Consider the following 17,992-nt stretch of genomic DNA (forward strand, 5'->3'; position numbering starts at 1 on the left):
ATCCTTCTTACCCATTTACAATTACTCCCTGTTCCCATCTCCAGCTCCAGGGAGCCAATAATTTACTCTCTGTGCTGCATATTAGTGGAATCACATGAAATAGGATCTTTTGTATCTGACTTCTTTGACTTTAGCATAATATTTTTGAGCTTCACCCATATCGTAGTGTGTATCAATACTTTGTTCCTTTTCATCGCCAAATCATATTTTATTGTATGGATATACCACATTTTGTTTATCCATTCACCAATACAGACATTTGGAATTTCCACTTTTTGGCTGTTATGAACCTTGTTGCTGTAAATATTGGTGTGGAAGTCTTTGTCTAGACATCTTGGGTATATACCCAGGAGTTCATTCCTGGGTCATATGGGACATTTATGTTTAACTTTTTAAGAAACTGCTAGACTGTTCTTCAATGACTTTGCTATTTTTATTCATCATCTCCTAGGGAATTTCTATTTCAATTAATGGCTACACCATTAGTTAATGAGTACTCCAGAACCTTGGAGCTCCTTCTTTATTCCTCCTTCTCCATATCTCCAAATTCCATTACTCATCAAGTCTAGTCAATTCTACTTCTCAAGTCCTCTAGACACATCTTCACCTTCACAGTGACCGTCCTAACTCAGCCACTATTATTTTCTGCTTTAGGAATCTCATTCTTCTGCCTGTCTCACCTTCTCTAATCCATTCACTGAAAAAAGAAAAAAGAGAAGTTGTGAAATATTTGATGTGCACAAAAAACATATGAACCATAAATAATTTATAAAGCATAGTAATAGAGTGAAAGCCTTATGGGCCTACCATCCAACTTAACCATTGCTAACATTTGACCATTGCCAAAACTGTGGATGTGCTGCTCTCTGGGCTCTACTCTATCCAATTCTTATTTAGTGGCTTCCTATTGTTCTTAGGATAAAGACCAAACTCATTGTTTTAGCTTTGTAAGTTCTCCATAGGTTTTGAAATCCCTTCCTAAGGATCATTTATTCACTTACTCCCTTTTCCTTCAGGTTCTACCCTCCAAAATCATCCTCCCTGCCCTCCTTGGACCAGGTAGGGTGCTCCCCAAATGCTGGGCATTTCCTTATCATAGCTCCCATCACTTGGTATTCACAGTTGCTCATTTGCCTGTTTTTCCCAACACGTAGCTCTGGGACAGCAGAAGCCTGGTCTGTCTTGCCAGTGTATCTCCAGTTTAGCATGGTGCTTGGCACACAGTAGGTTCACAGAAAGCATTTTTTGCATATTTAAAGGAAAGTGATTTCCACACAGCTAGATAAAGGTGTCTGGTAGGTATTTGGAGCTCAAGAGAAAGGTCTAGACTAGAGATACAGATTTGGGAAAATTAAATCTTGTAAGTTAAAATTTGAAACTGTAGGTATAAATGACACCATCAGGGGCAAGATGAAGGGTACAAGTTGGGGGGGAGGGGGAGATAGTACACTAACATATATGGGTTAAGCAGAAGAGGAGAGCCAGTGAAGGAGAGCAAGAAGAAGCAGGAAGCAGAATGACCTGAAAGAACAGGGAAGGGAGGGTGGGAGGTGGGGATGGGGTGGAGGTTCTCAATGAGATGGGAGAGATCACAGCCTTGAAACTTTGGGAGGTCAAGGAGGACAATAAGTGACAAGAATACATTGGGTCTTGCATACAGGAATCCCTGGAGACTGCGTCAGAGGCTTCTGAGGAGCTAAAGCCAGAATGCTATGGATTGGAGAGCAAAGGGACCTGAAGAAATACAAAGTTTAGTGAGAGCCGGGAGGTACTTTCGAGGCGCTTGAGAAGTATGGAGATCTGAAGGGAGGTTCTGATTATTAGGGTAGCAAGGAGTTAAGCTTTCATTCAGATGTTTTTGAGCATTTCTTCTGTGCCAGACACTGTGTCAGGCTGAGCATGTGTTTGGCTTGTGGGAAAAATCCAAGAGTCCATGGACAGGTATGGTTTACGAGGCTCTGACAAAGAGGACTCCAGGAGGTCCACTGAGGGTGGATATGGAACCCTTGTCTCAGGCTTCCAAATTCAGTGAGCTTTTCAGCTTAAGGTGCTTCATGCCTTTGATTTTTTGGGAAGCAGACGGATGTGCCATGTCTGTTAATCCATATGTCTTGGGGGAAGGGGAGGAAGAAGGTGGGGGAGAAAGCCTCCTCCCCGGCTCCTTTTCCTGGGGCTTGACCACAACGGGCACTTCTCACTGTCATTTCTACCTCGTCCTGCAGCCTCCCTCCTGATCTGTATATATTCACACGTGTAAGGCAAGAAAAGTCCCAGGCCAGGTGAATTTTGCATTTTCTGTCTGACCTGGGGTGGGGGGTGGGGGGGGTGGGTTCAGGAAGTTGAAGGGCTTGGAAACCACCCCCGGGGAGAAAATGACCTTTTAGGAACGGAATGAGTTTCTAAGTTTAGGAAGCTTAGAGCTTTAACAAGTTTCTTCCAGGAGAGGGAGCCCCAGGGTTGGGAGAGGAAGATCCTACCGCAAGGTTTACCATGAGAAGGGGACTCGATTCTGGCAATGTTTTCAGCAGCCCAGAGGTTATTTATGGGTTAAGTTCAGATAACAGGGGATGCAGACAGGAGGGAGGGAGGGAGATAGACTCATAACACGCCGACACAGACACAGACACAGTCACACACACACAGACACACAAACCACATATCCCTCACCCCTCACCCCTCCCTAGACACACTCACAATTTCGGCTCCAGTCCACTGGTTCCTGCACCTTTGCTGTGCCCCTGAATCATCTGGGGGACCGAAGGGCAGATTTCCAGGCCCCCTCCAGGCCGGTGGAATCAGAACCATCCAGGGCAGGACCTAGGAATCTGTATTTTTACCAAGCTCCCCAGGCGCTTCTGAAGTGAATGTGGACAGACTGGTGAGCTGCTCTGGGTAATTAGGTAAATACTTTAACTATAGCTTGTTCGAGACTTAATTCAACGGCTCCAGGCATCAACATGTTGATGGCTAGTTGGAATGTAATCCGTGGGAGACCGCTGTTCGGACTGAGCCATTTTCTTTCTTATTTTCCTTTTAATAATTTTTGTGTTTATTAGTATAATACACGAGGAGGGTTTTAAAAGTCACATGGCACCAAACGGGTTATAATGAATAACAGCAATCCTTGTTCCTCCCTTCCCCGTGCCCTAGGCTCATTCAAAGGCAATCACTGGTGGAAATCTTTCTCCCCACCCCCCCAACCCCCCTTTCTGGGAATCAACTCCATATTTTTAAACAATATGCTTTTATTGCTGTTTCTTGATTTTGAAATTTTAGAAATTGTTTATTTGATTACCTACTAAGGAATATTATTAGGACTTTGCTTTTTCTTGCAACTCACACAGGCTCCTTTCCTTCCTTTCGGATTCCTAATACCATGATTGCACAATTTTTAATTAAATCAATAGTGTTTATATTATTATCACCAATTGTTTACAGCCCAGCAAGGCAATGTACTGTGACTGCATTTCTTTTCTTCTGCTCTCCCCTTCCCTCCTGGGAGTTAACAATCACCTCATTTTTGTTTGCTTACTGAGTTGGTGGTGTTCTCCGAATCCTCTGACAAGAGCTATATGACTCAAATAAACTGGCTGATTTCATTGGATAATCTATCTAATATTTTTCTTTGGAGACATCCCTCCTGGAGTCCCAAGTCATTCCGTTCCAGTCTGGTCTAGGTGCTCGACAGACTGTTATCTGGGACATTCCCTTTGCCATCCACCTGGGAGCTCAGCTTTTTTTCTCTCTTGGCTCACCTCCTTCTAAATGGTAGGGAAATGTTTTTGACACCTTGGATGCAGGAGTGATATTTCACATTAAACATCTGTATGTGGCATGAATCCATCAGACCTTGGCCAGGTAAACCCCAGTGAGGCAGCTCGCTCTGCTTGTCTTTTACATTTCCCTTGACTCCGTTAGTCTGGGTAAGGATTTATTTACTGAAGGCTATTTTCCCTTGGAATTGGAAGACACGGCTGTACTGCCTTTCAGTTTCTAGCTTCCAGTATTGTTACTGAGAAGTTCAATTGCTCTCTGGATTCCTAATCCTTGGTTTTTGAACTGTTTTTCTTTTCTCTAGAACACTGGGGATCTCTTTATTCCTGGGGTTCTAACATTTCTAATAGTGTACTTTGCGGAGAGGTTTATTATTATTTTTTCATTCATTATTTTGGGCACCCAGTGTATCTTTTCAATGTGACAATGCAAATCTTTCATCAGGGGGCATTTTGGAGAAATTATCTTTTTGATTAATGTATTCCCCTCTACTTCCTCTTGTTCTCTTTTTTTGGAATTCTTATGAGAAGACGTCATAGAGCCTGTAGGTTTCTTACTGTTTTTGTCTTGTTTCTCATCTCTTCTCCTTTTTTGTCCCTCTTTCGGGGGATACTGTCAATTGTATCTTCCAGTGCTTCATTTTAATCTTTAAATTTCTAGTTGTATTTTTTCAAAAGCTCTTCTTGGGAAACCTGGTTGCTTATAGATCCCACTCTTGGTTTTTGCTCAGGTCGTGATCTCAGGATTGTGGGATCGAGTCCCATATGGGGCTCCGCACTCAGTGCAGAGTCTGCTCGAGATTCTCTTTCTCTCTCTCTCTCCCCTGCTTCTCCCCCTCTAAAATAAATAAAAGTTAAAGAAAAAAAGCTCTTTCCTGTTTTCTAGTATTTAAAAACAAAACAAAACAAAACAAAACAGTGGCTTCCTGATATTTATTCATGGATGCACTGTCTTCCCTTATCCCTGGGGAGATTTTAATGTTGCCCTGGCTGTTGTTGTTAATGATTTCCCCTGCTCTCTGGATTACCTATGTTGGAGTCGTCTTTAATGCCAGAGGCTTTCATTCCATGCTTGGTGATCCTTAGAGTCCATTCCTTGAGTGTTGGAAGCTTTGGGTGTGAAAGCAGGGCTTGCCAACTGTTGGATTTTACCGTAGGATAATCTAGTGAGTGCTTGGCAGGTTCATCGAAGGCCCCTTCCCCCTGCCCCCATGTCAGTGTCTATAGCTTTCCTTTCCTTGGTTGGGCACTTTTTACAAGGAGGAATCTTGAATTCTTCTGCCTCATGCAGGCTCAAGTAGGGTGAATGGAGAGGGGGATACACTGCACTGTTCATGTTCTGGGAGCTGAGCCAGGTTAAGGGGCTGGGGAATCTCATCTTTCAGTATTGAATCTTTCTCTAATCCCTGTTTCTAGCTTCATGCCTAACCCCTCTCTGTGCTGTGCCTATTGTCCCTCAGTCTGGTGCCTCTTTGGCCAGTTTCTCTCCAGAAAATCAACTTTCCTTTTTTACTGGGGGTTGGCGGGGGGCAAGAGAGGGAATCCAGAGTGGCCCCTATTTCTCCCCTCATCTCTCCGGCTGTGTACTGAGATGCCCGATGCCCTGATCCCTGACATTCTCCTGTGCTTTTTGGCCTCTTGTGGGCTTCCTATCAGGGACACTTGGGCTTCAGCAATCTCTGCTTTGCTAAGTCACTTATCACTCATCCATCCACTTTTCATCTTCCAGAGGGCGTTGACATCTCTCATCTGCTGTTGTTTCTATTCCAGTTCTCTTTGTCCTTGTGGTTTATAGCATGTAAATTCTTCTACTGTGATCAGTGCATTTTATCGGGAAGCAGAAATTAATGCTTGTTCGACTGCCACGTTTAACCCTATATAGCTCTTCTGAGGAACCTGTCAGGCTTGAAGTGATGGGGGGCTTATAGTAGTGACATCTTCTACTTCCCCCCCAAGCTATTCAAGAGCCAAATGCATGAAAATGAGATTGTTATTAAATCATTTTAATAGAAGAAAAGGAGAGGAAATATTTCGTTTATTCATTCATCAATACCCCCCCCCAAACATTTATCAAGCACTAATATATGTCCCGGCTGTGCTAGGAGCTAGGAATATAAAAGCTGAGCAATTTTTGATATCTTCCTTCCAGGAAATAATAGTTAAACATAAGGAAGGTAGGCAAGTAAATCCAAGCTTACAATAGCATAATAATATGCTATAATAGAGGTGTGCAGAGGGTGCTAACGGGAATATGAGTAAAGTGTCCAAATTAGTCCAGGATGGTGGGAGAAGGGTGGTCCTGGAGCTAAGTTTTGAAGAATAAATACAAGTTATGGAGGTGAAGAAGATGTAGGAAGGGCATCCCAAATAGAGGGAACTGTGTGTGTGTTCAGGCAAGGAGTCTAGAAATAGCATGACGTGTCAGAGGAACCTCAAGTAGATTGAAATGGCTGGAGCAAGGGTCCACACTGGGGAGTGGCCTGAATAAGAATGTAATGGTCACTGAACTATAAATATCTACATTAGTCCAGAGCGTGATCTTGGGTCTACTAATTAGAGATGCAGAAATAATAATATCCTTTTCCCCTCTGTGAATTTGAGCCAATTTTAAAAATGTTATTTGTAAGAGGAGGATACTGTGAGATTCTATAAAGATATAAAGCATGCAAAATGCTGGGTCACTGGTAGGAATTTGAAATATTCTAGTTGTCTCCTGACAAACCTGCCTTAAATCTTTCTATTCTCTTTCTTTCTCTCTCTCTAGTGCCCTAACAGTTATAAAACAGATCCTGGAAAAGCTTAACTCTTAGGAAAATCTTTCCTTCTTTCCATTTCTGCCAGGCAAGGATTACTTGAGCATCTTTTAACTGAATTATTTTTTTCAAACAGCAGATGCAGTGTTTATGAGTTCTTGGGTGTCTGGGGCATCTTCCTATAAAGTCTAGGTTGTGTTTTACAGGGCCCTTGGGTGGGACCAGGAGAAATGCGTTCCAGTCTCCTCTCCACCACTGACACATATGTGACCTTGGGCAAGCACCCTTTCCCTCTTGGCTCTGGTTCCCTTACCTGGCAAACAAGAGGAATTAAATTATATTACCTTTAAGATTTATTCCAGCTCAGAAATCGGGTGCAGGGCGCTTTTTGCTGCACTGATACTAGTATAAAGAGTGAGGTAAGATTTTTGGATGTTACTTTCATATCATCTATTTTTCACATCCTATGATATTTTCATGTATCATGAAGAGGGAAAGGCAATTCCTTTCCAATCTTGGCAAGCAAGCAGAAGTGAGATTCTTTCATCTCTCCTTACCTCTCCAACCCTCCCACCGGTTCAGCTTCTGACTGATTTATTCACACAAACCCCAAAGAGATAGGCTGGCACTAAAAAACCAACCAACCAAACAAACAAAACCACAGACCAAAAAAGCTTCAAGTGTGTCCTTCTGAATTGTTACGCACTGTTGGAAACGTCGGGGGAGCCAGGACTCTTAAAAGCCAACTGTTTTGAAAACGCATCATCATCTCGTATAGTCGCTTTCCAAAGCAAGAGTCCAGTTATTTTAATCCCTCCAAGTGACTGGATAGGCAAACTACAGCCTTCTGGTTGGTTCTGTCTATTGATGGCAAGTGAGGGTTTGGGGAAATGGTTGGGGTGGGGAATGGCATTTCCTGTTCCTGTCCAGTTTCTCTAAGGGATCTGTGAGAAGTGCCTTTGAATTTTCCCAGAACTGGCCAGAGGGTCAGTATCCTGAGCACTTGGGCTGGGCTGGGGCCAAGGAATAGGTCAACAGCACGAGAAGAATTCTGATCGACAACTTTGGGCCTCCCTTGGCCCATTGAATAAGACTTCTTGGGCTAAAACAAGCGTTGCCCAAGGCTCCTGGTTTCCAAGTTAGGAATATCGAAGGGGCTGATGATCAGATGCAGCATGCAGATATCGGCATTCTCAGCAATTCCCAGGATACAGCCCAGTGTTTGTGCTCTGTCATCGGTTTCAAGCCAATTTAAAAAAAAAAAATGCTTACGACCTGCAACCTTTGTATGATTTTAAAAGAACAGACAGACTTTTTAAAACTATTTTTGCAACTTTTTGTTCCAACCTAACTTTCTGTCCCACAATGATCAGAATGCTCTCGGTGCCAGTAACAGACGTCTTGTTCCATCTGCGTCTTATCATATCTTCCCTCCTACACATTTCAAAGCTCATCGGGCATTTTTTTTTTTGACCAGCATTTGACATTGAAATCTCTCTTCAGCACAGACCTCCAGTTTATTCCAATAGATGCATTATTTCAATAGCGGTTTTTTTGATGACCTACTATGTACTAAGCCCCGACACAAATAGTGATGCTATTATATATAATGTGATTTTAAAAAGTCTTACCTTGAGGTTTCAACCAAATTTGGCTTCTTTTTATTGATCTCCTGTTTCCTTTTGCTTCTTTTCTCCCTTTCCCTCCTCCTCTGCCTTCCCTTCTGTTTCATCTCTCTCTTTCTCTGCGGTTTCCCACTCTTTGGGGAGGGGCAGGATTTCCTGCTCCGAAGTTGGTTGGTTTCTGGGAGGAGCCAGAAGACCTGCTTCAGGGCCTGGAACCAGCTGGTCTGCCACCTGATACAAGAAGGTGAAACTCAGGCCAAGGAAGAATGGCCTTCTGCTGGGACGGAGCTTGCAGCCAGGAGGTGCTGGGAGGGGAACCCCGAAGGGAAGCCAGAGTGGGTTAGTCCAGGGCTCCCCAGGGGACAGAGCACCCCAGGGCTGGAAGGGTTGAAAGTGGTCCTAGTTGCCCTGGAGACTTATCCATTACTATTGTTAGCTCCACACAGGCCAGAGGCACACCAGGCCGAACCTCTGTCCCACCCTCAGCGAAAGCTTGAGCTCAGATTGCTGGCTTTGCCTCAAAGGGAAGTACTGAAATAAGAACTGGGTTTGGGCAGATTTTCCTTCCCCACCAGAAGAGACTTTAGGATCCAGTGTGCCCTGTGAGACTGAGACCTGTGTGTCTGTACATTCCTCAGTTATGAACCCCCTAGGGAGTCATCTAAGTGACATAAACAGTTATGGTGATCACATCAGCAGGAGCAGAGAGTAGACAGTAGAGGGGAAGACAGGAGCCTGCCACAAGATCCAGATGGGGCAGGGCCTCCAATAATTCCAGCTGGATTCACATCAATTAATGATGGAGGATCAAACCTCAGTTTAGAGGTTTTGTTCTTTTGGACTAAGGCACTGACAGCAGTGTGCCAATAAAAAGTTCACTTTCTTTATCCATTTATTGATTCACGATTCAACAGATTATTTACTGAGCACCTACTCCATGCCCAGGTAGGAGCTGCGAATAGAGTCAGCCAAACTAGACATAGCCCCACCCTAATGGAGGGTATAATTGGCACGGTCACACAGTGGTGTCTGAGATTTGGGACATAAATTTAGAGGAAGGACTGGAATTGTTGGGTGCTAATGTCTCCCTTGGAACTGCATCACTGGACAGATTTTGGATAGTCATCTTTCTGTTAGTCAAAATGGGACATTGGGTTTTTTTCAACAATGTTTTTGCTTGCAATAATCAACCATTAAGTATCCTTCTCTATAGGCTCCCAATTCTTAAAGGATAGGAGACTTTTTAGTCTTGTTTTTCATTCAGGAGACAGTTGTTTTATCTAGAGAACCGTAAGTTCTATTGATTTCTAGCTAATTTACTTTCAAAGGCTCTCTGAAAATGTCTAGCTACAAATTGGACATTTGGGATTTCAATTATTTTTTTCTCTCATTAAATCCCCTAATATTTAAGTCCATTAAAAGAAAGAAAAAAGAACTGAAAAAGGCAAGTCTCCTTTACTTCAGCTGTTGGGTCTACTCCAGAATACTCTTTGAAAATTTCCTGAAGTCTGTTTTCATTTTTATTTAATTTATAATTTTGAATCTTTGTCCCTTTAAAAGAGAGGCTTCTGAAATTGTCTTTTGTACTATATTTTCTATTTTTTTTCTTGCTCTCTTAAGGTACTTTTTTCTCTCATTTTACATGGCTGAGTTATTTAAATTTTTCCTTTCTTTCCTGCTGCTTTTGTACATTTTTTCTCCAGCTGTAGTACTAACAATTATTTGAACTACTTAATGCAGGTCTGTAGTCCAGAGCAATAAGTACCTAATAAAATCCTAAATTATTTAACAAATTTCTACCCGACTTCTTTAGGTGTAGGAAAAAATTTAGTTATAGCTCTTAATGTGGCTCCAGACCAGGGCTTAAATTTAGCTCTGTTTTTAAAAAAATTCAATTTACTTAAATTGAAAAACAAAACAAAAACTCCTCAAAACAGTTCACCTAATTTCCTTAGGACTGCCTTCTGGTTTAGCAATTTTAGGATGTTATTGCTTTTCCAGAGAAGGTTCTGATGAGAAAGGCTCCTATAGATGGTCAGGTAAAGGGGAGTGGAAAGAAAGAGAAATGAAATGAGAGTGGGTTTCAGAGGGTGTCAGAGTCTTTGAGAGAGACCATGCTGGAATTAGAATGTTGCTTTTTAGGCCTCAGTATGTGAATTAAAGAAGCGAACTATTGACTCTTAAGATTTCTGGAGTTCCTCTTAAATATATTAATTGATTCTGGAGTTCCTCTTAAATGAATTTACTGATTTTGATATGTCAAATGTTCCTCTGCGATGGTCATTGTTATCCTAACTCAAAGATATTGTCCTTTATCAAAGTAAGCACAAGAGCTAGGATTACCAGACAGCTTTATATGGGAAGCAGGAGTTCTTCCAAGAGGAGGTTGCAATTTTGACATAGAAGAATCCAAGAAAGATAAAAGAAGCTGTTTAGTAAGAGCATGTACCTGCAAATGGTATCTTGGGTGCCCTTTCCAAGAAAGGTTAGTAAAAGGCCATGCAGTCAATGACCTGACAATGTTTGACACTGGAATACAGACTAAAAGTGACTGTCTTTCACACATTGACAAGACAGAGAATGCTCTCATGAAAGTTTTGCAGGGAACCCAAAGCTAAGTTTGGCCAATTGCCTTTTCCTGAATTGGGAGCCAGGCTAATGAATCCTCAGCTCTGATCCCTTAGGTCTATTTGGATTGGATCAGTGATTTATTGGGCTATTCCTGTGAAACGCTCCCTTATACATACATCAGAAATAAGGTATTTCAGAACAAAACAACAACACATAAGATAAGACTATAATATAGACAAACAAAAGCGAAGGTAAAGTGAGCAGCAGAGGAATAAGCAGTTTAATGACAAAAATAGTTATCAAATGGTGTGCCTCCAAAACAAAAGGTCTAATGAATTATGAGACCTATGTCTAATTACTCAATAGTATACCTCCTAAATAAAATGTCTAATGACCTTATACAAAGGCTTAGGTATAATTATTTACCAGCATGTATACCTGTAAACTAAAATATCTAATTACTTTGTACAAAGACTGATGATTTCGTACAAACACCTACTTGGTTACAAATCATAGACGTGGTGAGAACTCAGTGAAACCACTGGAGTTCAGATTATCATTGGAACTGACTTAGTTGGTAGCAGATATGAAGGATAAATAGAGTTTGGGTACAATGAACCTAGTAAGCATACTTTGGTTTTTGGAAACCCCAAATTCAGAGATTGGCATACTTTCCCAGACGTACGTGGGCTGAATCACCTGTAGAAGCATATTTATTTGTTGACTGCCTGGCACTCTGAAATGTATTTATGTCGTCAGTTAGTTCCTGGTTGGTTGACCCTTAGAGGTGAGGGGCTATCACTGACTGGTTGGCTTATAAAAATGTGTTAACTGAGGCGAGTTGTCATTGATTGAACCAATGAGTTTAAACTGGTTCTGGATACCCTGATTATAGAACAATCAAGCTTGTCCTAAGAATGTGGTAACTGGGGCACCTGGGGGGCTCACTGGTTGAGTGTCTGCCTTTGGCTCAGGTCGTGATCCCAGGGTCCTGGGATGGTGTCCTGATCTGGTTCCCCGCAGGGGGCCTGCTCCTCCCTCTGCCTAGGTCTCTGCCTCTCTGTGTCTCTCCTGAATAAATAAATAAAATCTTCAAGAATGTGGCAACTTTTTAATATTCTCACAATTGATACCAACTATCTGTTTTCATTAGAACATAATGCAAGTTGAAATCTGATATAATACAAAATTACATATTTACCTATACTAATGGATCAGAGCTTTGTGGTGTTTTGTAAAGAATGAGGTAACTAATAAGTGTTTCACTATGACAAAGTTTGAGAACCATTAGGTTCAACCACTAGGTTAAGGTATTTTCTAAGAGGCAAAAAGCATTGCTTTAGATAAACTTAATCAGGAAATACTTCATTATTGGAATTAAATTCATCATCATTTTTAAAAATTCTAGTTAGTTAACATGTAAATTCTTTATTTTTAATAGTTAATAGTTTTTTTTATTTTTTAAAGATTTTATTTATTTATGAAAGACAGAGAGAGGCAGAGGGAGAAGCAGGCTCCACGCAGGGAGCCCAACACGGGACTCGATCCCGGGGGTCTCCAGGATCACGCCCCAGGCCAAAGGCAGGCGCTAAACCGCTGAGCCACCCAGGGATCCCCCTGTTAATAGTTTTTAATAGTGAGAGCAAGAAGGAAAATATTTGTAAACATGCTGAGAAAAAGAACGAAGAGGCATTGGAAACAGGGTGTGGATGGTGGGGATGGGTTGAGAGAAGCAGGCTGGAATAGGAACTATATCTCCTATTTGGTGTTTGTTCTAAAAAGAATCTTAGCATCGTATTAATTGGGTGAGACCTCGACCTCAGAGGTCATATGACTAATCTCCCTCCAAGTTCAGAAATCTCCTCTCCAGTTTATACCGTCACTGGCAGATGATTTCCAAACTCTTGCTTGCATGCTTTTTTTTTTAAAGAGAGAGAGACAGGCTCCCTGCTGAGCAGGGACCTCCCCCCCCAGCCCCCATCCTCAAGTAGGGCTGGATCCCAGGACCCTTCCCCATCCCCAAGCAGGGCTGAATCCCAGGACCCTGGGATCACAACCTGAGCAGAAGGCAAATGCTTAACTGACTGAGCCACCCAGGTGCCCCATCTGCTTGCATGCTTTTAGTCATAAGGAGCTTACTATACGTCACAAGGAAACTCCTTATGTTTTCCATTACTCTGATTTCTTAATGACCTAAGAACCGCTTCCTTGTACTTCTATTTGCTACTTTTCATTCTGCATTTTCAAGCCATGTAAAACAAGTCTGTATTATTGGACTTCACTGGATCGATATGGCCCCCTTTCAACTATCTGGAGGCAATTACTATATGACAGGATTGTATTGGCACTTCTCTACTGGTCTATTCAATTGTTCTGTATGTGACAGGGTTTCTGGATTTTTTTATATGCCCAGGTCCCTCTGACCTGAGTGCGTTTTTGTTCATCAAGGTCTCTCTTGAAATATAACAACGACTATCATTGACTAAATGCGTAGTATTTGCCAGGCACTGCTGTAAGCACTTTACATGCATTGTCTCATTTGATTTGCAAAATTGCCCCATGAGGGAGGCACTGTTTTATAGATGGGGAAAGAACTTATCTAACTTGCAGAGAGTTGATAAGCAACTTGCCCAAGGTCTTAAAGCCAACAAATGGAGGAGTCAGAATGCAAACCCAAGCTGTCCAGTCTCATTTAACTTTCTTGGTTTCCCACCGACCAGATTGTAAAGTACAACAAGACCACCTCCTCATTCCTTTTTCTGGACATTTCCCTTCTACTAATAAGATGTTAGGGTTTTGTTTGTTTTTCAGCAGACCCTTGTTGGCTTATATTGAGCCTTGTAATCAGTGGAAACCATGTAGGTCTTTCTGTTTTTTTTTTTTTTTCTAAGATTTTATTTATTTATTCTTGAGAGACACAGAGAGTGAGGCAGAGACAAAGGCAGAGGGAGAAGCAGGCTCCCTGTGAGGAGCCTGATGTGGGACTCTTTTTTTTTTTTTAGATTTTATTTATTTATTCATGAAAGAGACAGAGAAAGAGAAAGAGAGAGAGAGAAAGAGAGAGAGGCAGAGACACAGGCAGAGGGAGAAGCAGGCTCCATGCAGGGAGCCTGATGTGGGACTCGATCCCAGGTCTCCAGGATCACAACCTGGGTCGAAGGTGGCACTAAACCACCGAGCCACCCGGGAAGCCGCCCCGCCCTTTTTTTTTTTAACAAGAATGTTCTTTATTTGTACAAAGCATTATAATTTTCCTCAGCATTCTTCATTTATTTGTCAACAAACTTTTGACTATATTCATTAAAAAAATTAACAGTGTCAAACTACATACATTCGATTGTACGTATGGGAACATGACCTGAGCCGAAGGCAGATGCTCAACCACTGAGCCACCCAGGTGTCCCACTACCTATGTCTTTTTCACATGATCTGCTGCTAGAATAAGCCTTCATAATTCTGTGGCCCTGCAACTGGATTTTTGGAACTAATTCTGTACAATATCTTCTTCCCTGTTCAGTTTCAATTGGTTAGTTCAGTGCTTGGTTCCAACCTGTTGAGTCCTTTTGAATCCTGACTCTACAATCTCAGCTCTGCATCAGTCACTGAATTGATATGTATACCTTCTGTCACTTGTCCTACATTGATGATAAAATTGCCAGACAGGATAGGGCCAAGGACCATTTTTAGGAATGGGGATTTCTTGTATTGGGAGAGGGGCTTCCATCTGGTAACAACCACAGTCTTCTGAGACCATCTCGAAACCTTGATTCTGAAACTATTAAGCAAACCCTCTTTCCTTCCTTTTTTAACCCAGGGCTTCTCCACTTCAGCTCTATTGACATTTTGCACTGGAGAGTGCTTCGTTGTGTGTGCGTGTGGGTGTCCTGTGCATTATAAGATGTTTAGCAGCATCCTTGGCTTCTATTCATAGGTGCTAGTAGGGAGTGCCCCAGTTCCCCTACCAGACAACCAGAAATGTCTCCAGACATTTTCCAGTGTCTCCTGGGGGAAGAAAATTGACCCTCCTTCCATTGAGAAGCAATACTTTACCTTTATAGATTACTTGAGCAATCAAGTATTTATTAAGAACCTGTTATTTGCTCAGGACTTAATGAATTCTTTTATTAAAAAAAATTTGTTTGACAGAGAGAGAGAACTTAAAGAAGGGGAGTGGGAGAGGGAGGAGCAGACTCCTCCACTGAGCAGAGAGCCCCACCTAGGGCTCAATCCCAGGATGCTGGGATCATGACCTGGGGGAAGGCAGGCACTTAACAGACTGAGCCACCTAGTTGATGATTTCTATGAACACTAAAGAGGAAGAGGATGATAAGGACCTTGATCCCAAGAAGATTATACTCTATTCCTGGAGGAAGAGAACCCAGATCCCAGATGGGTGATAACCAGTTTTTTCTCCTTCTAACCTAGAGCTTCTTCTTCTTCTTTTCTTCTTCTTCTTCTTCTTCTTCTTCTTCTCCTTCTTCTTCTTCTTCTTCTTCTTCTTCTTCTTCTTCTTCTTCTTCTTCTTCTTCTTCTTCTTCTTCTTCTCCTCCTCCTCCTCCTCCTCCTTCTTCTTCTTCTTTTTTTTTAGCCTAGAGCTTCTTACTATGATTTGAGTTGATGAGGAGGAAGGCTGGGTAGAGCGAGAGGTCCAACTGGGAATATTGGGAGCTTGCCTTCTCTCTTCCTACCAGCTATCGAGTTTTCTTTTTCTTTTCTCTCTCTCTTGTTAAAACACAGAAAGACAGAGGTATCAGCCATACGAGCCTCTGGCCAGGTGTGAGGTGGTGGCAAATAGTTTTTTCTGCCCTAGAATCAATCAGTATCTGCTATTAGTGTACTGTAGCTCAGAAGTTAATTTATCTTCTGATTTTAAAATGCTAAGCCCGGTGGGACTTATAAAAGTTTCTCTCCTGCCACCCCTAACATGAAACAAAAACGAATCCTCAACATACTTCTTTTTAAAAATTATTTATTTATTTATTTATTTATTTATTTATTTATTTATTTATTTATTTATTATAGACAGAGAGGGGGGGGGGCAGAGACACAGGAGGAGGGAGAAGCAGGCTCCATGCCAGGAGCAGGATGTGGGACTCGATCCTGGGTCTCCAGGATCACGCCCTGGGCCAAAGGCAGGTGCTAAAGTGCTGAGCCACCCAGGCATCCCCTCAACATACTTCTAAGCATGTAATATGAATACCAGAGTCTGGAACAGTGATGCTGACGGTCAGGCAGCTGCTCTCCCCACAGGGCTCAGCGAAGACCCCCCTTAGCCAGCATGCCCGCCCTCCCTGCTCTCCCTCCCAGGGAAACGTGCCCCTCAGGAATCAGATACGGAGACATACTATAAAACGAATTTTATTTCAAAAATGCAAAATGGGTGGTCGTCGTAAAATAATATAATAATATAAAAAGCATTTCCCCGCCTTCCACCTTAGTGCAAACTGGTAGATGCACCCAAGATAGCCCAAAGGTCATAGATTTTGGACATGTCATCGTGCAATGCTGCACAGCAGCAAAATCACTCCCAACCTCCTCCTGGTGGCTCCACGTGGCAGCTCAGGGCTGAAAGTCAGTGGCTTCTCAGGGCTCGGTCCGGGGGGCGCAGGTCTGCAGGTCTCGGGCCCTGCCCGCGCTGTGGGGCGCTCTCGGCTCCTAGGAGGCGGGGGGCCGGTAGGAGAGCGCGCGGCCGCAGGGCACGGCCCCCCGCGGCTTGCCTCCCTGCAGCCGGGGCTGCACTGCCCGCAGCTCCGCCACCAACGCCTCCTCGTCCCGCCGGCGGCCGGCGGCCGTGAACGGGCCGCACACGGTCCCCACCAGGCCGATCACCACGCCCAGGAAGGCCAGCACGCTGCCCAGCACGTACAGCTTCACCAGCTTCCGACCCGGCCTCCGGGCCACCAGCTCCTGGGCCAGCGGGATCAGCTCCTGCACCGATTCCATCCCGGGGCGCCTGCGGGGCACCTGCGGGGCACCTGCCGGGCACCTGCGGGGCACCTGCGCGGGGAGCGGGCCGTCAGCTCCGGAGGGACGGCTCCGGCCCCCCCACCCCCGGAGGTCGCGCAGGGCGGGGGGCCGCCCGGCACCCGCCGCGCTCCCCATCCCCCCGCGGGGCTCACCTCGTAGGGGGCAGCGCGAGCCGAGGGCGGGTGGGGGCGCGTCCTCCTCCTCCTCCTCCTCCTCCTCGGGGCCCGGCTTTCCCAGGTGCAGGCTCCGCAGCTGGCGCCTAGGCGGTGCCCCGGGGCCGCTTATATCTTTCCTCCGAGGCCCGCCTCCCGGGCTCCCCTGGCCCGCGGCCCGCGCGGGAGGAGGAGGAGGAGGAGGAAGGGGAGGGGGGAGGAGGGGCGGGACAGGACCCAGGTGGAGGCGGCACGAGCTGTGCACGCCCGGGTCGCGTGAGCTGGGCGCCCCGGGCGGGGGAGGCCGCGGCGGGGGGTGCAGGGGGTGCACGGGGGGGCGGCCGCCCTCAGGAGGCCCCATTCCGGGGGCGGGGTGCGCGCACCGGTGGGGACATGTCCCACGTGACTCTCCCTTAGTGCTGTGCATGGGCGGCACAGGGTCTGGGGCTGTCCCGATTAGGGCCCCTAATGAGGATATCGCGGGGGAGAGGGAAGACCCTTAGTCTTTGTTCCTAAGGGTGTCGTCCTGGCACAGGTGTGGGGGTCGGGAGGGGAGGGCGACGGGAGGGATCCTGGTGGGAGCCGAGCAAGGTCTGCAGGCTCCGCTGTGCTTGTGATTCTTTCCCCGACTGGTTTTAGTCACAGGTGCTTGCATTGCTAGGGTCACTGGATGGAGAAATATCTATTGAGGGTGCCCTTTGACGCACGTGTGTGTGATGCCTCTGATTGTATTTGTACTTCTGTGTATCATCAAGTCCAAAGTATCCCTGCTCCTACTTGAGAAGTGCACTCGGAGGGGAGTGGGTAGGGGACAGTGAGGATGCAAGGGAGGGGGGGCGGCTGTCCATACATTTCCTGTGCTGGTCCGGAATGCATTAGTTCATGCTCTCAATAGTTACTTGCCACTTCCCTGGGTCTGGGGGTGCCCCAGCATCCTGCGGGCTCAGCTTATACAAACAGGGCCAGAAGGGTGAGAGTAGAGGGTTTGGGTAAGAGCTAAAGAGAGAACTCCTGGGGGGGGGGGGCACCTGGCTGGCTCAGTTGGAAGAGCGTGTTACTCTTGACCCCTGGTCTTGAGTTCAAGCCCCAGCTTAGGTGTAGAGCTTAGTTAAGACAAAACAAAACAAAACAAAAACCAACCACACTTGGAA

The 17,992-nt window shown here is 44.7% G+C and overlaps 2 protein-coding genes across 5 annotated transcripts in view; both read right to left on the reverse strand.

The window, feature by feature from the left end:
* HSD11B1 (hydroxysteroid 11-beta dehydrogenase 1) overlaps positions 1 to 8,311 on the reverse strand; it is a 64,963-nt gene extending 56,652 nt beyond the window's left edge. For 2 of the 4 annotated variants that reach the window (XM_077902236.1, XM_077902246.1), the window contains exon 1: positions 2,695 to 2,855. In XM_077902236.1, coding sequence (XP_077758362.1) covers positions 2,695 to 2,805 — 111 coding nt within the window. In that variant the 5' untranslated portion in view covers positions 2,806 to 2,855. Of the gene's footprint in view, positions 1 to 2,694; positions 2,856 to 8,157 lie in introns of those variants that run through there. The other 2 variants (XM_077902243.1, XM_077902241.1) reach the window with 2 other exon arrangements.
* A 7,753-nt stretch (positions 8,312 to 16,064) lies between these two features.
* Positions 16,065 to 17,000, reverse strand: G0S2 (G0/G1 switch 2). Its single transcript, XM_077902254.1, has 2 exons — positions 16,842 to 17,000; positions 16,065 to 16,719 (listed from the first exon to the last, which is right to left on the reverse strand). The coding sequence occupies exon 2, from the start codon at positions 16,663 to 16,665 to the stop codon at positions 16,378 to 16,380; it is 288 nt and encodes a 95-aa protein (XP_077758380.1). The 5' UTR covers positions 16,666 to 16,719; positions 16,842 to 17,000; the 3' UTR covers positions 16,065 to 16,377.
* Between the last annotated feature and the right edge of the window lie 992 nt (positions 17,001 to 17,992).

Source organism: Canis aureus, chromosome 6, assembly GCF_053574225.1.
Source record: "Canis aureus isolate CA01 chromosome 6, VMU_Caureus_v.1.0, whole genome shotgun sequence".
NCBI lineage: Eukaryota > Metazoa > Chordata > Mammalia > Carnivora > Canidae > Canis > Canis aureus.

What these genes read in the sequence shown, in the direction of transcription:
- G0S2 (XM_077902254.1), bottom strand. Translation starts at nt 16,665, where the DNA reads ATGGAATCGGTGCAGGAGCTGATCCCGCTGGCCCAGGAGCTGGTGGCC.